Source organism: Oreochromis niloticus, linkage group LG1 (assembly GCF_001858045.2).
Source record: "Oreochromis niloticus isolate F11D_XX linkage group LG1, O_niloticus_UMD_NMBU, whole genome shotgun sequence".
Classification (NCBI taxonomy): domain Eukaryota; kingdom Metazoa; phylum Chordata; class Actinopteri; order Cichliformes; family Cichlidae; genus Oreochromis; species Oreochromis niloticus.
The window spans coordinates 21,882,716-21,902,672 of record NC_031965.2 but is presented as its reverse complement, the minus strand read 5'-3'; the positions used below and the strand labels follow the sequence as shown (position 1 = coordinate 21,902,672).

The 19,957-nt window shown below is 37.5% G+C and overlaps 1 protein-coding gene across 2 annotated transcripts; it reads left to right on the top strand.

Moving 5' to 3' along the window:
* Nucleotides 1-386: 386 nt before the first annotated feature.
* On the top strand, nt 387-18,267 carry mtmr10 (myotubularin related protein 10). 2 transcript variants are annotated; one of them, XM_005467057.4, is made up of 16 exons: nt 387-970; nt 2,339-2,399; nt 6,234-6,370; nt 6,834-6,906; nt 8,156-8,298; nt 10,371-10,464; nt 10,597-10,738; nt 12,197-12,284; nt 12,538-12,626; nt 12,848-12,978; nt 13,108-13,177; nt 13,455-13,525; nt 13,703-13,875; nt 13,981-14,151; nt 14,629-14,808; nt 15,298-18,267. In XM_005467057.4, exons 1-16 carry the CDS (start codon nt 914-916, stop codon nt 15,910-15,912), a joined length of 2,295 nt encoding a protein of 764 aa, XP_005467114.1. In that variant the 5' UTR covers nt 387-913; the 3' UTR covers nt 15,913-18,267. The 2 variants fall into 2 exon arrangements, with proteins under 2 accessions (XP_005467114.1, XP_005467113.1); XM_005467056.4 differs by having other exon boundaries at nt 10,594-10,738.
* The last annotated feature ends 1,690 nt before the right edge of the window (nt 18,268-19,957 follow it).

Below are 19,957 nucleotides of genomic sequence, written 5' to 3'. Positions count from 1 at the left end.
TATTAATAATCTAAATGACATAATAAAAGTGTCATGAATGCATTTCTGTTATTCCCACAAAGCTTTGAGTATCTTGCTAAATAAAGTTAAGCAGTTGCGTTGAAAAAAACAAAAACAAAGAGGAAAAACTAGGGCACGGTCGGACGCCTAAGTTCTCTCTGTGTCTCATGGGAGTTGTAGTCCATGAGTGGTGCACTTGATGAACGCAAAATAATTGTTGTTTAAAACTTTAACATGACAGGTTTATACGTGTTTACTATCGCACACAGTAGCAAATATCCATTTAGCTGAGGATAAAGACAAAGTGCCTTCCTGTCGCCTTCCAGCTTTTCGGAAACTTTAATGAAAGACGATCTCGGAGCGGAGTGGAGCCCGGAAGCAGGGCGGGACCTCTGCTCTGTATAAACATGGCCGTTAAGTCCTTTACAGCGTCAGGTACTGCGTTTGGCTGAATTAGTTAGACTTTGAGGAAGTCGGTAAGGTTAACTAATACTGTAACAGGTGTAAAGAAAATGTAGACACGCAGCCAGTGCGTCTTATCTTTTTTTTTTCCCATAGTTTTTTTTCTGTGCATGGGAGCGACATTTATAAACTTGATATAGTACTTTAAGCTAGCTAGCTAACACCGAGCTAACGCCGACGTCTCAGCGTCAACTTCTGTCAACTTTGTTCTGCCAGCCAGTCTCATCTGCTACTTGACTACTTCACGAAATGAAGGAGTGCCGTCGCTCGCCCACAGTGTCTCAATGAATGTTTTACACACGGATATCTTGGATTTGCTCAGCTAAGGGCTGACCTAGAAACTTTCTCTAAGATTTTCTCTTGGATAGTTTTTATTATATTATTTTTATTATTACTGGCAGCAGGATATCGTTTGCCAGGCGTCCGTTTGGGAACGTAAATTACATAAACAATGTTTCCTGCCAAAGTACCGAAACCGACTTTCAAGTGTTATCTCCCTCCTGCACAGGTATGTACGGGCTCATGATCGATAATGGTACAGCATATTTTGGTTAGTGCAGTAATTGCCTGGGTTGCTTTACACTTGGTTACTGCTGTTCTACGTCTTTGTACATTGTCAGATAAGTAACACATGAATTGCACATTAAGCATCCATGCCAGCGGAGGTATCTTCTTTCTGCAGTACCACCGTACCATAAAATAGGGAAGCACTTCACCACATTGCTTTTGGTTTACGGTTATATATGTCAAGTGAACAGTCACAAGGTGGCACAAGCAAAAGAAAAAAGCCCCCCACCCATTTCTCGTATAAATTCGAGAAATGAAACCTTTAACAAACATACAGCTAATGTGCCACCATTTTGAAAAAGAGAAATAATTACCCAGCGGTTGGGCGTCTCATGTTTTGCCTACAGGTGTATGCAGCTCTAGACAGAGGGTAAGTGTTTGCTTACAGTCGCTGGCGGAGCAACCCAAATAAAACCAGTGCTTGTCTGAGAAAGGCCAACACAAACATTGTACAAGGGTTTTAAAGTGTTTTATATCTCTGTAACTTAAAAAAAGTCGCTGTTTTCAAGTGCATAATAAGGATGGCTGTGCTCTTTTGATTACCAAGCTGGTAATGATAGTGTTTTTGTGTATCTTGATTATTTAAAACTGCACATTTCACATTTTGGGTGAGGCTATAAGTGATGCACTTAACAATAAAACTTCAGCAGGGTGGTAGTTCTTCATCAAGTTGTACTGAGTTGTTGTTGTTCTTGTTTTTTAAGTAATCTTTTGATCATTTAAAAAAAAAAAAAAAAAAAAAAAACCTTTTTAATTTTGCTTTGTCAAGCATTTAAGCGCAGGGATCACCAAGTGTTAGTTTTAAAATAAAACCATAACTGTGTATAATATGAGTATAAGCAGTTTCATGTAGAAATTTTAGCCCAACGTGTAAAAGTAATTCCTGCAGCTGAAACTTAGTGTTTTAACCTCACATCCATTTACTCAATCTCAAAGAGTAGAGCTTTACTTTAAGCACACAGTTTTTAATAAGCATTTGCTGACAGCTGTACATGCTTGGTGCCTAATTTTGTAAGCAGCAAAAATTAGGCAATGGTATTGTTACTTGGGGCATGCTGATGGTGTTTATGCAACAGTAATTTGCCAAAACAGCAACATATGTTCAGTTTGAATGCTAGGAGGTCACAGATTAATTTAAACTATGATTTGTGAGGTTCATACATTGTAATAACACATTTGAATGGCAGGTTTTACTCTCTTACAGTGTAAAGATGCATAATTGTACTTGTTTATTAACTGTCTGTAGAGCTGGAAAATGACTAACTAAGGTGTGTCGTGTATGTGTGTGTGTGTGTGTGTCTGTCTCCAGACTGATGTGAAGAATACAGTTGAAAAACCTCTTAAAAAGTTGGAGGCAAAGTTGCTTTCAGGTAAGATGTTTTCTTTTCTGCATTTGAACAGTTGTCCCCAAAATTTGTTTGATCACAGAGAAGTTAGTTTTCATGTTTACACAGTATCTCATATTTTGCATTCATGAGTTGTGTGCTGTGTATAATCTCTGAATGAGCAGGAGGGCACCTGTACTTTAGCAAAAAAAAAAAATGCAAATGCCAGTTTTTCATTAACTAACTAAGAAGTTTTGTGCTTTGTTACAGAGGTTTAGTGTGAGGAACTACACTGCTTTAAGCAATTTTGTTGCTTAAAGCAGGGGGCAGGCAGCTATGCCTGATTATTTTTCTTAGTGACTCCAGAAATGTGAAATAGTTGGTCCAAAATGAATGAAAAATGAATGGTTTTGTTTCAATAGATTCAGATGAGAGACATTTTATCAAACACAGCTATTTCAGTTCAGAGTACAAATTTGATACCTTGGGTGTCTGTGAGAACCGAGCAATAAGGTTCATGAAATGGAGAACTAGAATGAATGTTTCTCCTTTTTATTTTTTGTTTTATTCTAGTAACTTATTTGCAACACAGAGTCCGTGGTGCATTTCCTTAGACAGCTATCTAGTGTCAAAGTCTCGATAGTTGACTATTAAAGTTTGTACAATGCCCACCGCAGACTGACTTACTGGTAATGGCTCCAGGCAGTTCTTTTGCACATAGGCGGTTTTTTATATACAGTCTATCTTCTGGGTCTGAAAAGGGAAGGCGGTGTAGAAATGTCCTAAACCTGCAACCTGGTTGCTAGGAAACAAGATGATATAGTACATGTGTAATGAAAGTTTTAAAAGAGATATTATTTTTGTGAAGATGAAGTTATACTGTGCTTGTTCTTGTTGTTAGTGCAAATGGGTCATTTTAGCCTTGATAGGCAATACGATTGTATCATAACATCTGTTTATAGATGAGCATTTTCAGGGACCTAGGCGCTACTTGTGTACCAGTTTTGGTTGCTCAAGTCCTGATCATGTAGGGAGGTGTTTGCAACAGAGATTTCATGCATTGTTAGTATCATCGAGACATACAATGAGGATGCAGTGTCTTCAGTTTCACAGCCACTCCTAGCTCATCATGTCCAGTTTTAAAATACCAAAATGGTGACGATGAAAACGCTCAGCTTGAGTCTTCATAACAAACAACACTTCACCCGCTAATTGGATCATGTCAAAGTGGCTACAACCATCTTTTTGTTTTCTTTTTTTTAAATAAATATTATCAATGATCCCACTGTGTCTTTGTCATATAGTAGTGATGGGATATACATAGTTTGTCATTTATTATTATTTATTTAATTGCACTTGGCTATTTTCTGTGTTCTGTGAACAGCACAGGGTTCAGCACAGGGTTCGTTATGTTTTTTTCTTCATTTTGTAAAATAACACAATCATTGGAAGTGGGCAAGTGTTTCCCTCAAAAATCAGATCTCTTCATGTTTGGTAATCAACTGCACTGCAGCAGGTGTTCTGGCAGAAATTCCTCTTCATAACTATTTATAAACGTCACCCGAATGGTGTTATGTCCTCTGTCAACATTTTTTTGTTAACAGGAAACGACAGCCGTTAAACTCAGTAGCTAAAGTGGATTCAGCTTAGGAATCTCAACCGTTCAAGTTGTGCCTACTGATGCAAATATTATCATCACAATGGCACACTGTAGTTGTATCATTAACTGAAACAGCAGGAAGGCCTTTATTTTAGTAGTTTAAGTATTATCTGGGAGCTTGTGAGCCTCGTGGAAATGGCTTGTCATGCTCTTTGTATAATATACTGTAAACTGAGCCTAATTTTAGTTGAAAGTTTTACTGTTATTATTATTATTTATTTTTTTTAATGAAGTTCTTCAGAGCTACTGTTTTTCATTTTCAGTCATGTGACATGTAAAACTGTAGTTTAGTAAAGTGTAGGCTAATTTAGGTCACAAGTAAGATGACAGATTTAACTGACCTGATGTACTAGCTATGAGGTAAGTGTGTTATCGCCTGAAGGTTGTTGGTTATTTCCCTTTTTGAATTGTGAGCAAGACAGACTAACAGGTTACACGATTAGCTTCCCTATTTTTAACTGTGCAGTCTCAGTTGGCTCCTCTGAGGCAGGGCTTTGAATTCGCCTCTAAAGAACTCCACCCTCTGTAAAAGTTCTCATCTTTTTAAAATTTGCAGACCAACCTTTTATAGCCGGATACACGTGAAAGTACAAAGTCCATGTTGCTCATGTTAATGGTGTATGAAAAATGCTGACCCATTTAGATATGGGAGAAATGAAGGTTACTGTCTCACTTGTTTTTGCAGACATTTAAGAGAGTTTTGGCTTTTAGCACCAGCTTTTTAAATTGTTTAGTGTTTGCTTTAGAAGCACATCCTTTTGCAGTCATACTTGAGAAACGTGATCAGATATGCAAGAGTGATCTCAGTATCTTGTTGGCTCAACTAATGTACTTCCTAAGGAAAGTACCCCAATGCTTGCTGTGTGGGGTTTTTTGTTTTTGTTGTTGTTGTTTTGTTTTGTTTTTTTGAATCATCGTTTGTAAAAACTTAAAGAAAATTGAAACTATGGAGACATCATTTTGAGTATGAAGACATACCCCTCCAGCGGTGGAGGGCCTGAGTTAACCCGAGCCCCATCAGTCAACGGGTCTAACCCTGATCTAAAACGTTAGTTTCTCATAAAGCATAATAATGTTAGCCAACACTGTTAAGTATTTCTTTCTTGTACTCTTCCTTCCAGTATTATGAAGTACAATTTACCTTGTTAGACTGGGTGGACTTGCTTTTTAAATCTGATGTGACATCATTGTTAAAGCGTGCAAAAACTTGTAAAAACGCAGATACTTTATTAAAGTCTTTACTTTGCTTGGTAAGAAGTTAATAGCATTATTATAGCGTTACTGCTGTCTACATATTAGTTTGCGGTAAAGTTTGTGGGATTATTTTTAGTTGATGTGTATCAGCATGCGTTGCTGTACTTTGCAAGCTGTGACTATTTTCCTTCTGCACTGTCAGCAAAACCCAAACCTGAGCTACTGCTTCACCATCCTTCTTAACATATCAAGTAGCAATAGATGGTAGATGGGGAAAGTAGCTGCAAGGAATTGTAATGATTTTTATTTATACAAGAGCTATCATGCATGCACAGGCAAAAGAAAATCCACTCCCTGGATATTGTTTGTAATTTACGATGTATCACATGAGTATGGCTGTGATTTCGCCTGAGGTGCTGTCGCTGCTGGTATTCCACATGCAATAGAGTTTTCAGCTAATTGTCTTGATTAAAGTCCATGTTTTTATGACTCACCTATGTCTGAGTATACTTCAGAGTCAGCATTGTTTGACTTGTGATATGATTGTTTCATTTTCCCTCTTCTCTAATTTATGTAGGTCAGCTTAAGTATTCAGGCTTCTTTGCTTTCCTTTGTCCTCCTCTGATGACCATTCATAATTTAACTTAAAGGCTGTGTGGAAAGTTTTTTGCAGTGTTAATATTTCCCAGTATAAGAAGCATAGAAAATGATGGTGTAATTAAAATTTTAAGCAAGTTCTGCATGTATAATTATGCAATAATGGGATATGCATTTTGTCCAGTAAAGTATTCTGTCAGAATTTACTGTGTGTATGAATGTATGTAAATATAAAGCATAAATAAAACAGTTTGATGCTGTATTGCAACATGATGCCTTTTTAAATTGATGTCAGTACAGTGGAAATACACAAGCTGTTTTTGGGACTTCCTTTGAGTTTCCAATTTTTGTTTTCTGCTTGTTTCTTTGAACTGTAGCAATAACCTTTGGATTTACACTAGTCTTTTTGCTCATTTATTTGTCACTAGGTGAGATAGTAGTTAATGAGGTGAACTTTGTGAGGAAATGTATCAGCACTGAAAACAACCAAGAAGGCCTTTGGGGGAAGCTGATATGTACCAACTTTAAGGTGTCCTTCATTCCTCAGGACACTTCACCAAAGCAGGTATTTGAGTGGATTTCTTAGTAGCAGTTAAGCAATTTGTGTGAAAATTCATTTTTGAGATTCTTAAGAGTACCTAATGTTTGTTTTGTTTTTTTTAAGGGGGGGGGGAATTTCAATTACATATTTGGATGTGATATATGTTAGTATCGCCAGCACCATGCTGCAGAATAGATTAAATACTGTTACTTTACAGCCATCTGGCAAAGAGGAAGGAAAACTCGTGTACTTTCCTGCTCTACATTGTCAGTGATATCGCACAAGAAGTGAGAGAACAGACGTCATTTCCACCTATGTGGCAGATTGTCGACTTGATAAGAAAATGGAACTTGATCATTGCTTAGTCTGGGAAAGTTAACTCAATATATCAAACAGCCTTTTAAGACTGTTTTCAGGTAGTTTTAGGGCTAATACATTTTCTGCAACACGTCAAACCTACTTTTTTGTTTTTCTCCCTTCACTACAGAAGTCCACGTTGTCCCACCTGCTGCTCGGAGAGCATGACATCCCCCTGACCTGTCTGGAGCAAGTAGTAACAGGTATCTCATTCCAGGGATTGAAATTTTAGGGAAAATTTTTAAGGAAAAGCTTTGATTTTCTTTCTTTTTTTTTTCTTAATGTTTGTGAGGAAAATATTGTGCTTGTTTGGTAGCAAAATATTCTTGGATTTGCTTGAGCCCAAATGATATGTCTTAAAATTCCACAATAGCCCAGAATGTGAATTTTATTAATGATGTTAAACCATCATTTTGTGTGGTCACAAACACAGAAGCTTCGCCCACTCATTGTATAGGAGCACCTAGTGTCATTCCCTTTTTCCTGGTCAGTGATCTGATAGCAAATGATCTCATGGCTAATGCAGTGTTTAGCAACAGTGCTACCCAGCTTAGGATTAGCTTTGTTTATATATCTCACTGCAGTCCGTTGCTGACACTGCAAGGGTGACTGCCCAGAACAAGGTTTATTGTGTTATGAGGTTTTGTTTTACCCAGCTTGTTTTTGAGCTGTATGACCTCTGCATCCAAGGACACTATCACTGTGGAAAAAGGGCAAATATAGGGGCATCGGGACTAAAATAAGACCTTAATGCTGGTTCACTTACAAAAATCAAATACTGGTATAAAATTAACTGCAGACATGCACTGTGATAGATGTGACAAAATGCTGTCAGCAACAGTGATGGTATCACAACGCAGCGTCCCATCATTACCCACAAATAAAAATATCTGAAGAAAATACAAACCTGAGCAGTTAAAAAGAAAGGGATGCATATTTATTTAATGAAATCTGGTGTTAAGCTGTTGTCATTATTTAATCTGAATATTGTGTCAAATCATTGTGATTTGCTTGCCCCTGTTCCTCTTATCATCATGCCATCAGTGTCCTCATGAGGCAATATAAAGTAGTAACTTTGATAAGTTGAAAGTAGTTCAAATGGTTTACATGGTGCTGTTGTATTATAGGAGAATGAGTACTATTAGAATCCAACTAAAGTTAGCATACACAGCTAATCAGGCTAAATTGTTTTAACCATGTTTGTTAGGTTCTTCGTAAGAATCTAGTGAAATAAGCACAGTATAACTCTATAGCGATTAGTTAAATTTAATCACACTGTGAGGGATCGGCAGTAAAGAGGCAGCAACAGCGACAGGAAAGAATAGGGCCAAAGTTTACCAAGTATCAAGTGGTGTCCTTCATTAGCAGTACACTCCACAGAATAGTACATTTTTAGAAATTCAGTCATCAAAAATTAGTTTTCTATTCATGTTTTGTGTTTGTTCCTTTCAGTGAATGATACAAAGGGGAAGAAGAAAGTATTGGGTTCAAACCAGAAGCTAAAGTTCAACCCCACTGAGCTCATACTGTACTGCAAAGACTTGCGCGTAATACGGTTCTGTTTTGACGAAGCTGGACCTGAAAGCGCCAGAAAGGTCAGTGAAACAGAAACATCAGCATGCTTTGAGTCAGAATGGCCATTTAAGCTGTTTAGGAGACTTTACTGGTTACACAGTGCTAATTTAGACCCCACACTGACATGTGACCCAAAAATCTGATATAGTGGATTGAGGACTGGGGACTGCGGAGGCCTTTTATCTGCAGAAAGGGCATGTTTTATTGTGGTCAACATGAGCAACATTAGGACTCGGTTAGGATGTGGCATCTAAATGAAGCTTGGTTGATGCTGTGGGGCCTGAACGGTGTCAAGAGAAATGTCTCCCTCATCATTACACCCCCTACCCTCAACCGGAATTGTTCACACACTGCAGGGTTGAATCAGTGTGTGAATCAGGGTTGAATCATGCATTTAAAAAATAAATAAATAATAATAATAATAATAATAATTATTATTATTATTATTATTATTATTATTATTATTATTATTATTATTATTATTATTATTATTATTTCTGGCTGTATCATCTGTCGCAGAGACTCATTGGACCAGGTACCAGGTTTTGTTTGAAAGGATTCTAGAACCCCCTCCGGTATTATTTTCATGAAAAGTGATGGACATGGGGAACATGGGAATTTTGGCAATAACCTTCAGTAATAATGTAACATGGTTAAATATTTAAAGAACTAATAAGCATTAGAACAGGGTACCTAATCAAGACGCTCTTAGCATTTATTTTCTTAGAGCAAACAGGAAATTGTGGGTGGATATTTGAAAATATGATAAATTATATTCAGTAACCAAACAGGATATTGAAACTACTATTAAATTATGATACTACTAAACAACTGTATATCATATCAGTGATATGTTGGTAGTGGTGGTAGCAGCATTAAAAAAATGAGCAATGGCTACCTCATTTCCCACGTTCACCAAAGTTACCAAAGTTTATTGCAAGTAAAACTTGTGACTTGTTACATAAATGTAGGTGTCAGATTTAAACAGTTGCAAACCTTTTCTTTAATCACATTAAAGCCTATAAATTTATGCCTTGTATCTGAATAACTAACTATTTAGAAATAACCTTTTGGTTTTCTAGTCTTCGATCTAAACGTTGGTTATTGTTGACCAAACTTTTTCTTTCCCATAGACTACATACCCACATTGAGTTTCAAGTTATGACCACATCCTCTGTGACAGCAATATTTATATTAGACCAGGTTCTCTGTGTTTCTTTGTCAGCCTCCGTTAGAATAGGAACTTCTCAATTAGCATGTTTGCTGAAGGTACACAACGAAAGGACCCTGAGAACAATGCTCAGTCAAAGCAGAGGAAGCAGAATTTGATCCTGATTGTAGGAACAACTGGCAGTGTAACTCTGACTCATCTCCTGCACAGAGGACAGATTGTTCATTATTGATGCCCAGGTCGTTTAGTAGAGCTACAGTTTGGTGGGCAGCAAGTAGGCCCAGAAGCACAGTTGTGGAAATGTACATGTTCTATTTAAGGTTGATTATGTATAGAGCACTAAAATTAAAAATGTCTCCCCTCCTGCACTCCTTGTGAGCTTATTTATGGACACCATGTATGTAATTACAGCGTAAAACAGGACTCGGTTCTTTTTCTTTTTCTGACATATGGAATTATGCCAGCCTATAATGGCCCATTTTGCCATAGGAAATTACAGAGTGTGGAGCAGCCTTTGTACACACACACACACACACACACACACACACACACACACACACACACAGACACACAGACAGACAGACGCACTTGTTCTGTGTCCTCTAGTATCATTCACAGCTTTAGCTCTGAATGACTTGCTTTGTGTGACTAAAGTTGAGCCTCACAGAGATTCAGCTCTGAACTCAGAGCACTAGAATGTGTTTGACATTTTTTCCCCAGGTTTGACTGCTTGCGTTGGTATTATTTAAAAAAACAAAAACATGCCTCTGAGTTAATGTTAGCACTCAGATAAACCTGGGCTGGGAAGTTATGATGGAACCTAATCTGCCTTGACAATATTTATTATACCTCTCACTTCTACTTCTTTTGTACTTCATATCCCATAGTACTTAGTAGTTCTCTTTTTTTTTTTAATTATAGGTTTGCCTGGCTATTGCCCACTACTCTCATCCAGCTGATCTTCAACTGCTGTTTGGCTTTGAGTATCAAGGACGGCGATACCATGAATCTAAAGGTATCGCCTGTTGATTACTACTGTTTCTAAAAGACCTGCCATATTATTTGAAAGTGAAAAATGTTTGAATTCCATGCATAAATAAGTGTATCTGTTTTTTTTCGTTTTTGTTTCTTTTTTTTCTTTCAGCAGAACGAGTCAATGGTTCCACCCCGAGAGGATTACAGACCCCCATTTTTGACCGTTCCTCTGATTGGGATCGGGAAATCAAGAGAACGAATGCTTCAGAGTGGAGAGTGTGCTCCATCAACCAGAATTATGCCGTCTCATCAAGGTTTTTAGCTCATGCTTTGGGTCCTACTTGTTACTAACCTCTTTTAAAATCCTTTTTTGATGCCATGTGACATAATGTGCCTTTTCCACATTATATTGAGGTACCTGACAAGAAAAACAAAAACTAACATGTCAGTCTGGTTTTGACAAAACAATCTATTCATCTCAGTTCAGCAGCATTATCGCCAGAGATGGTGTCAAAGCATAGACAGTGTATGGTCGTAGCCAGAGTGATATTGCCCTTTAGTAAGCCCGGAGAAGAGCGTCTTCGCTGTTGTCATCCTGGTGGTTTTGTAACAGGACATGACAACAAAGGAATGGCTCTGACTTGCACTGGCTAAAAACTTATAGTTTACATGTCCTGAGACTGGAAAATCCTCCCTTCTGACTCTGTGATTTATTTTTTTTTTCTTTTTCAAAATGAACTTCATGTTTTATTCAGTATGACTGGAGACTAGCCATTGAGTTGTCAAGAAAGTTTTCAAGATCACAGAGGAAGGGAGACAAATTCTGTTGTCAGTCAACTTTTATAAAATCTCGTCTTTTAACCAGAGGAGTCGCCCCCTGGTGTTCATTACAGAGGATCAATTGTTCACCAAGACAAACGCACAACATGGGCCTGAAATAATCCAAAACAATAGCAAAACAGTTCCAGTCCTTACAAGCTTTCACATTTATACTACAGTACTTGAGAAATGTATTGGACCACCTGTCATAAAACCAAGAAAAATAGTTTATTTAAAACTAAAAATGACATTATTGTTTATTTGGCAATTAACAGACTGAAGTCATTTTTATACCCAGATTTGAGGCAACACACTGGACTTCTCTGCAGAGTCATCAAGCGTAACATTCAACCACTAAATAATAAATAATTTCCTCTAGGGATCAATAAAGTATTCTGATTCTAAAACAAATTTTTCTTTTCAGAAATATGAGTAAATAACTGTAAATTGTCATCTAAAAAGTGCTTCACCTTTTTCTGCTTCTTTATAAAACTCTATAGAATTCTGACATAATTCATGTATAACAATAATTGTAGTTTAGCATTAAAAATATGATTTTAATAAAAGAGCTTGCACATACCGGTCGATTAGAAACATAAACAAATATTTTGAGATGTTGTTTTTTACCAATACTGTTAATTTAGAGCGTCTGTGCCATATACCTTTATTAGATGGTGGTCTAATAAATTTGTTAACCACTTATACCATTATTATTATTATTATTATTATTATTATTATTATTATTATTATTATTATTATTATTAGTATTAGTATTAGTATTGTTGTTATTATTGTTGTTGTTGTTGTTGTTATTATTGTTTTTAATTTTTTTTCCACTCTGTTTTGGGTTAGTGTCTTAGCTGTTGTTTACTTAATCCGCTTTAAATGATGTCTTTTGTTTGATTCATGTGTTAACACCAGTCTCTTCTTCTTTCTTTTTTTTTTTCTTCTAGTCTTCCAGAGCACATTGTAGTCCCGTCATCTCTGACAGATCAAGATCTGGTGCAGTATGCATCATCATTCACTGATGGTCGCATCCCTGTGAGTATCTAAACTCCAATAGAGCGCATGCATGTTTATTGGATGTCTCCAATAAACGTTATGCTTCCAAATACAATTTTCCATTTAGGTCATTATTAAACCTGCACTGTTATTTATTTATTTATTTTTAAAACAAAGCACAGTCCCACCAATGGAGTTATCCCACTTATTGTTTAATTTAACTGATCAGAGCCTCCTTATTACTTTGTTGCTGATCAGTGACTGTTTAATTAATGTCTGTTCTTCTTTGCAGATGTGGTGCTGGAGTCACTCCAATGGGAGTGCTCTTGTCCGAATGTCCAGCTTAACTGATCCATTACAGCAAAAGAAGACTGAGCAGAAGTAAGACTATCTACTTCATTCAGATTCAGAACCTAAATTGAAAATGATTTTTTTAATAACTCTAGCAGATTTTCAGCTCTCAGTCCATTAAGAAAGTGCTACTTTAGGAGAAAGAAATATAAGTCTGAGCATTCAGTTTCAGCTCAGGTTTTTGATATTTAAATTGTTTACATTAGTGAAGTGTGCATCTTGTCTTCACTGTCTGTGTTGTTGTGTTTTAGAATCTTTGCCGCTATCACAAAAAGCCACCCACAGCGCAATGAACCGTTTAGATCGGATCTGGACAAGAGTCTGCCTTCTATCCTGGACATCCAGAGCGCATTTGTTAAACTGAGGCAGATATGTATCCTAGGTGAGCTCCACTGCAGCTTATAAAAGGAGCGTAATTCAATGCTCTGCTGTAAAACAATGCAGGAGACTTAATGGCATTTACGTGTACGGTTTTATACTTATAAACATACTGATGTTTTTTATTGTGCAGATCCGTTTGAGGAGTCTGAGGAGAGGTGGCTTTCAACCATTGAAAACTCTCGATGGCTTGAATATGTCAGGTATGTAAACAAGCTGACAGTGCATGACTGTGCATTGTAAACTCAAGAGGGTCATATAAAATTTTAAAGGGCCAAATTTGAAGTGCGTCATAAGCCTGCATGTTTGTAGAGTCACAGTTAAATCTAGAATATAAAGTTCCAAAGTGCTTTTTAAAACTATTTCTTTACACTTTCATGTTTGCACAGGATTATTTAGAAGCAAAAAAACTGAAGTTATGATAACGGTTGGCAGTAAATATCAATGCAGTTAACATGTTTGTTCCTTTTGTGACCAAAGGGCCTTTTTGAAACACTCTGCTGAGATGGTCTATCACTTAGAGGGAGGGAATTCCTCTGTCATTCTTCAAGGTAAACTCTCTTTGAGCCTTATTCTGTAGCCTTCACTCCTGCATGTGGAATTATGTTTGTCGATCATTTATTATATTACAGCTAAGTCTTACTTTAAATGCAAATTATTGTACATTTTATGTATCGTGTCCCATAAGAGTCTGTGACTTATTACTCCTTTGTTCTGCACTTGCACAGAAGAGGAAGACCGAGACCTAAACTGTGTAGTATCCGCATTGATGCAGCTCATGTTGGACCCTCGCTATCGCAGCCTCATTGGCTTTCAGAGTTTGGTGCAGAAGGAGTGGGTGATGGCTGGCCATCGCTTCTTGGACAGATGCAACCACTTGAAGAAAAATGACAAAGAGGAGGTACTTGATTAATTTAATTTAAATTAATCCAACTATTCAAGAGATGTGACTTGACACCCCTGCTTCCTGCATCTCTGTTTCTGTTTTTGTTTTTTATCTGTAAAGTCCCCACTGTTCCTGTTGTTCCTGGACTGCGTGTGGCAGATGATGAACCAGTACCCAGCAGCGTTTGAGTTCACAGAGACCTATCTGACAGTACTGAGTGACAGCATGTGGATCCCACTGTTCAGTACTTTCCTGTTCAATTCATCCAAGCAGCGTGCCCAGCACTTGATGGTGAGGGATAGATAAATGTTTATGTATGCATTTGATCTGAATAAATGTAATCACCAGTGGAAATGCCATAATGAGCAGTAAATGCAACCGTGTGTGTGTTTGCAAGAGAGAGAGGTCTGTCTGTGGAAAAAATAAATAAAGAGGAATAATGAATTGGAAATGAATTGAAAAGAAGGAAAGCATAACTTGAGGATGTGTCACTGAATGTTTCAGACTGTAATTTCCTTCTGTGCGTGCCAGATAATTGACAGGAAAGAGTACAACAAAAAGAGAGGATAACATTTAACTTGGTCAAGAGGGTAACTGTTAAATTCAACAAAAGCAAGTTGTGGACCTTTTTTTTTTTTTTTTTTTTTTTTTTTTTTTTTCCTTTTTACTTTCATGTATTGAAACTGTTCCACTTGTGGAAGCTGTTTTTATAGAGTATAGCTCTCATTACGTACAGAGTCACAGGGTAACATTGTCTTTACTCTGCAGGACTTTGCCAAGCACAAAGCCATCCCTCAAGGAGAAGACCAGGTTGTGTATTTCCCTCCAGTTTGGGAGTGGTCACAGCAGTTCTCAACTAAAGATCAAACCCTCTTTAACAACCCCATGTATGTCGGCAAAGGAGCTGCCTGTGTTCAGAACGGTGAAGTGAAAACCTTCAAACGCAAGGTACGCAAGGCACTGTTTTTTTTTTTCTCTCTCTCTCTCTCTCTCTCTCTCTCTCTCTCTCTCTCTCTCTCTCTCTCTCTCTCTCTCTCTCTCTCTCTCTCTCTCTCTCTCTCTCTCTCTCTCATATATTCCTATCTATTGTTTTTATTATTATTAAACCGCCGTTAATAAGTTCACATGTTAACATTTTTATATTTTTAATGTGGCAATTTTCTAATAGCCAGATTGTAATTACAGAATTTCTCTGTCATTTGAAGGCAAAGTTTCACAGAACACAAAGAATGCAAATAATGTAGTTTATAGAAGTCAAAGGGCATGTAGGTCATTTTGTATCGAGTCACCTCTGAAATATCTGCAGTAAATGTACAGAAGGTGGATTATTAAACAGAATATATACATTTTAAGTTGTAACTTTTAGAATCCTTGTAGTAAAGCCTGTCACAGAGAGAGTCAAAATAGTCTAATTCTCAGTGTTTCCTCTTTTTGTAGCCAAAAGCCTACAGTTCCACATTACGAGGGCCACCCACAAATCTGCGTAATGGGGTAAAGGGTGGGGAGGAGACCCTGACCCGACGAAGCTCTCTAGCTAACGAGTTGAAGTCGGAGCTGACACCAGTGAAAGACGAAAGTCCATCTGAGCGCTTCTTCAAGGACTGGTTCTCTCGACCCGCTGACCTGCAGGGCCTGCTGATTCCCCTGCTCATGCCCTCTCATATGGCTTTTTGGAAGCTCTTCTTTCTCCGCTGGGTTCCTGAAGCCTGCATCTCCAAAGGAGGCCCAGTCACCACCTACCACAAGCTCTCTCAGCTGGTTGATGAAATTGAGATACTGCAGAGCCAACTCAGGCAATATAAGGGAACCAGTCCGGGCAACACACCACTCACAAGCTCAGGTGGAAACCCTACAGACCAAAGAAGGATGTATTTTCAAGCCAGTTCTCCCGATGACCCCTCTACACCTCCAGAATACCTTACATCTTCCTTTCCTTTCACCCCAACGGGCAACCTTTCCCGCCGCACTGTCCAAGGGACTCCCATTAGCAAATTTCTGAATGGTGCAAGGATCTGGCTCTCGACAGAGACTCTTGCTAATGACACCGTCTGAGGATGTGGGACTCACTTTTTTGAGCCTAGTGCAGGTTTTTCTAACAACTAATCATCTTATTTTCTCTTACCTCTTTCTTAAATACCAAGAACTAAACTTAAAGTAGAAATATATGCCATTTTGGACTTATACTGAATTATTTATAAGCTAGAACTTGCGCCATTGATGCTGCATCCAAATCTGAGGTAATTTCTAGAGTAATGTCTGTAGCACTGAAAAATACAGTTGAGGAATTCAGTCTTTTAAGCACATCATTATTGGCCTTACCGTGAGCTCTTGTATGACTGTGAAAGATCATAACTTTTAAGATGGATGTATTTTTATTTTTTGTCATCCATCTACTTAAAGAGTGCTTTTTAATACACCTTTTTCTGACATGTACCTCTGACTTACTGTATGTTTTAAAGCAATAATGGAATGAGCTATATTTGTGATAGTGCTATGAGTTAAATTGTTATTTCTTTGGATTCTTATTGGTCAATAAGACGTCTCACTGAAATGGAGTAATGTTATATGAACTTTAAAGAAAAATTGCCCATTTTGTGTTGCAGCAGCAATGATGCTTTTCACTGAACACTGACTTCCAAGTAGTCAAGTTGCTTGTGCCTTCATGGAGATTTAATTGAAGATTATTATTTTTTAATTTATATTTCAGAAAGAGGAACAGAAAATAATACTGCTAACAGGTATTATACGTCAAAAAAAAAAAAAAAAAATCTGCCCTGGTTGAATGTAATGTTTTTTTGGTTTTGTTTTTCCTCTTGCACAAACTTACTGCTGTTTGCTACAAGTGCCCATATTTTAAGGGTTGTTTTTGTTTTGGGGTTTTTGCGATTGGTAGCAAATGGTGTGATTTCAGGGTCTAACTGTAGATTAACTCTATTTTTGAAGCAGCAATAAGGGCTTGTATTTTTAGTCTGCAGGAAATGGAGCTGTGAGGACTTCAATCTGTGGTAGATATTTCCTCTTTTCTTATGAAGCAGTTTTATTAAACTTGTTTAGAGGCCTTCTGGTAAGGCACCAAGGAGAAATTCCTTAGAATAATAGTAGCTGAATGGTAATTTTTTTTTTCTTTCTTCAAAGTAAAGGGACGGACAGATGCTGTGACTCAATCCAGTCCCTAGTTTGGTAAATGATGAATCAGATATCAGGCACTGAGTCTAAGCAAGAGCGTGACACAGTTTCAGGGCAGCACATTAGCAAGAAGTCATCTGGATACTATAAAGCATCATAAATGCATGTGCCTGTGATTTTGACATTGCAGGGTTCAGTTGTAGAGAGTGAAAAGTCTAAAAGCATGAACTGTGCACACTGTTCAGCATACTGTATCCTTCCTCATTTCTCTTGACAAATTTACTCTGCAGAGACTAATGGCAGCATTCGAAAACAAGAACTGAAGATGTAGTGCTAAACATGCAGAGCTGTTCTTCGCACAACTGTTTGGAAAAATGTCTTTGTTTTGCGGTTTACTAGCAGCTGAACTAGGGACTGGTTGGAGACACATGTGGGGGGGATCAGTAAAGGATCACTGTGTAATTCCTCTTTAAAATGTTAACATGCCGTTTATTGTCAAACCCTTTGTCATTGGCAGTGATCCTGCGATGCTAGATTGATCAGTTTCCAGTGATATGAGGGTTTTATTCTGCAATAACTAGTTCAGGTGTTTCTGTAGCGTATAATGTGAGTGCAAAACTGCTCTCCCAACTGCTATTAATTGCACAGTTTACTCAGTATATAGGATAGATTTGTTAAAGGCAGTTGTTAAATATAATGTTTGGCAAATATTATAAATATTGTATATGCTTGAAATTTTCCAATTAATATTTTTGATTAATGGTACTAAATAACTTTTATCCTTGATTTAGTCTCTATATTTTATGAAGATATATTTATATGCTGTGTTTTTTCAACTAATTCACAATGTTGCACTCTGCTGTAGCTGTATGATGACCGTGCTTCTTCTGTGGCACCGTTTGATATTGATTAACAGCAGATGTATTTATTCAGATATGCAAATGTTCTCTACGAGGGATGCAGCAGCTGCTGGACGTCCTCTGTGCCTTTTTTTTTTTTTTGTTTGTTTGTTTGTTTGTTTGTTTTTGGGGGGAAGATTGACCATTTTTGTAACTTTGCTCTAAATCTGTCGGCTTATCTTAGTTTTCTAAAAATTGTTGATTTGTACCAATTGTGTAAATTTAGTTAAATTTGAAGGTACTGCACTGAAGCTTTTTTTTTCATAACAGAAAATACAGCTCAAATATGTACCAGTAACCAATCATTACATTAGTTTGCAAATGAAACTGTGTTCTGGCTTTTCTATGACATGTTCATGACAATAATACGTCTTTATCACAACTGATTTGAAAGTTTTTGTTGTGGCATGGAAATTACCAAGTTGATATTCAAGGGGGGAAAAAATCCATCAATGCAAAATGAGGAAAACAAAGCCGTTTGTTTCAACCATTCCCCCCACAAACACCTGCTGGTTACCAATGGACAAAACACTTTGAGTCCTCAAATAGAATAAAAAAGAGCTGCATAAGAGCCAGCGCGTTTTCCATCCTCAGTATGGTGTCATTAGTTAAACATGGATTTAGAAAGACTTTATCTTAGTATGATACATTCATAGATTTGTTATACACCCCTAAACATAATTTGTTGATCAACAGATAGCAGAAAACCTAATGTGTGAGGAATGCACACATTAGGTTTTCAAATGACATCATTATATGTAGCACTAATTACACTACACTTAATAATATGTTGACATGGAGGCATTGAATGTTTTTTTTTGTACTTCCATAACAATGAAGCTGGAATACAAAAGGAGAAACTATATCTTGAGAGAAATCCTTGGATATTTAGACAAAGCCTTTTAAGGAGGCTGCACTTTAGCTTAAGTGTCTCTTTAATCTCGGCTGAGGTTTTCCTGCAAGAGCATAACTCTGATTACCCAGAGTGCCCTTTGACAGTGGCTCAGGATAAAAGTGCTGATCACAACAGGTGAGGTGCAGCAGTGGTTAGTTTAGTGTCACTAATCCTGCTGTTAAGCAGCTCAAGAACTCTTCTCAGATGGGATTTTTGATCAGTAATGTTGTTGTCTGGACCCGGAGTTGTGGTAGGAGGTAGTCATTGGACTTATATAATCATCATGGAATTTCTTAGAGAATATCTGCAAAACCAAACTTGCTGATAGAAGTAGAACCTGGAGAATAGTCGGTTTGACTGATGATTCTGAGCCTTAACTTCAACGGTCTCCTTTAGATAAAAATTAACTTGGATAAAGCTTGGAAAACAAATCCCAAATGCATGCCTTGGAACCTTTTAGATGATTGCAGAGTAATGAGAATTGCTTTTAGACGGACGTCAGTCAACCACACTAAAAAACCAAAACAATGGATAACTGATGGATCTGATGAGATGCCCTCATTGACTACTAAGAAATCTAAAAATTTGCAGGATAACAAGCAAAAAAGTCATTGTTGTCAGTTTTGATGTGCAGGATCAAAGGGGCCCTGAAGTAGCACTGTTATTACTGATTTCATTGTTACAGGCTGTCGGCTGAGTGTTGAAACATTACACTAACTCCTAAAATGAGCTTAGGCTAGTGTGTTACAAAGTTTCTTCTTTTTTCAAAAACAAATTTGCTTACCTTTATAGAGCCTACATTCTTTCAGTTCATAGAAGTAAAAACACAGGTATAACTACCAGCATCAACAAGAGTTCCGCTCCACTGTATCATCTCACTGACAGATGCCACAGTAAGTCAGCCGTGTGCAATGTAAGGGAACTGGAAATATCACCGCTTGCGTGTGAGCTTTACCTTTGGAGAAATGTCTGAAAAACATGTTTCTTCTTAGAGTCTGTAAAGACCTTGTACTGGGGCTGGCACCTTTCAGATGTTTCCAGCTACTGTGGACACACCTGCATATTTTTACTCTACAGTCACATGCCTTTTGTTTAACTCAAAGGTGGATTATCAACCAGGCAACACTTCCTGGTTTTGAGAAACTACGTGTTCGCTGCATGTCAGTTCAGAGAATTT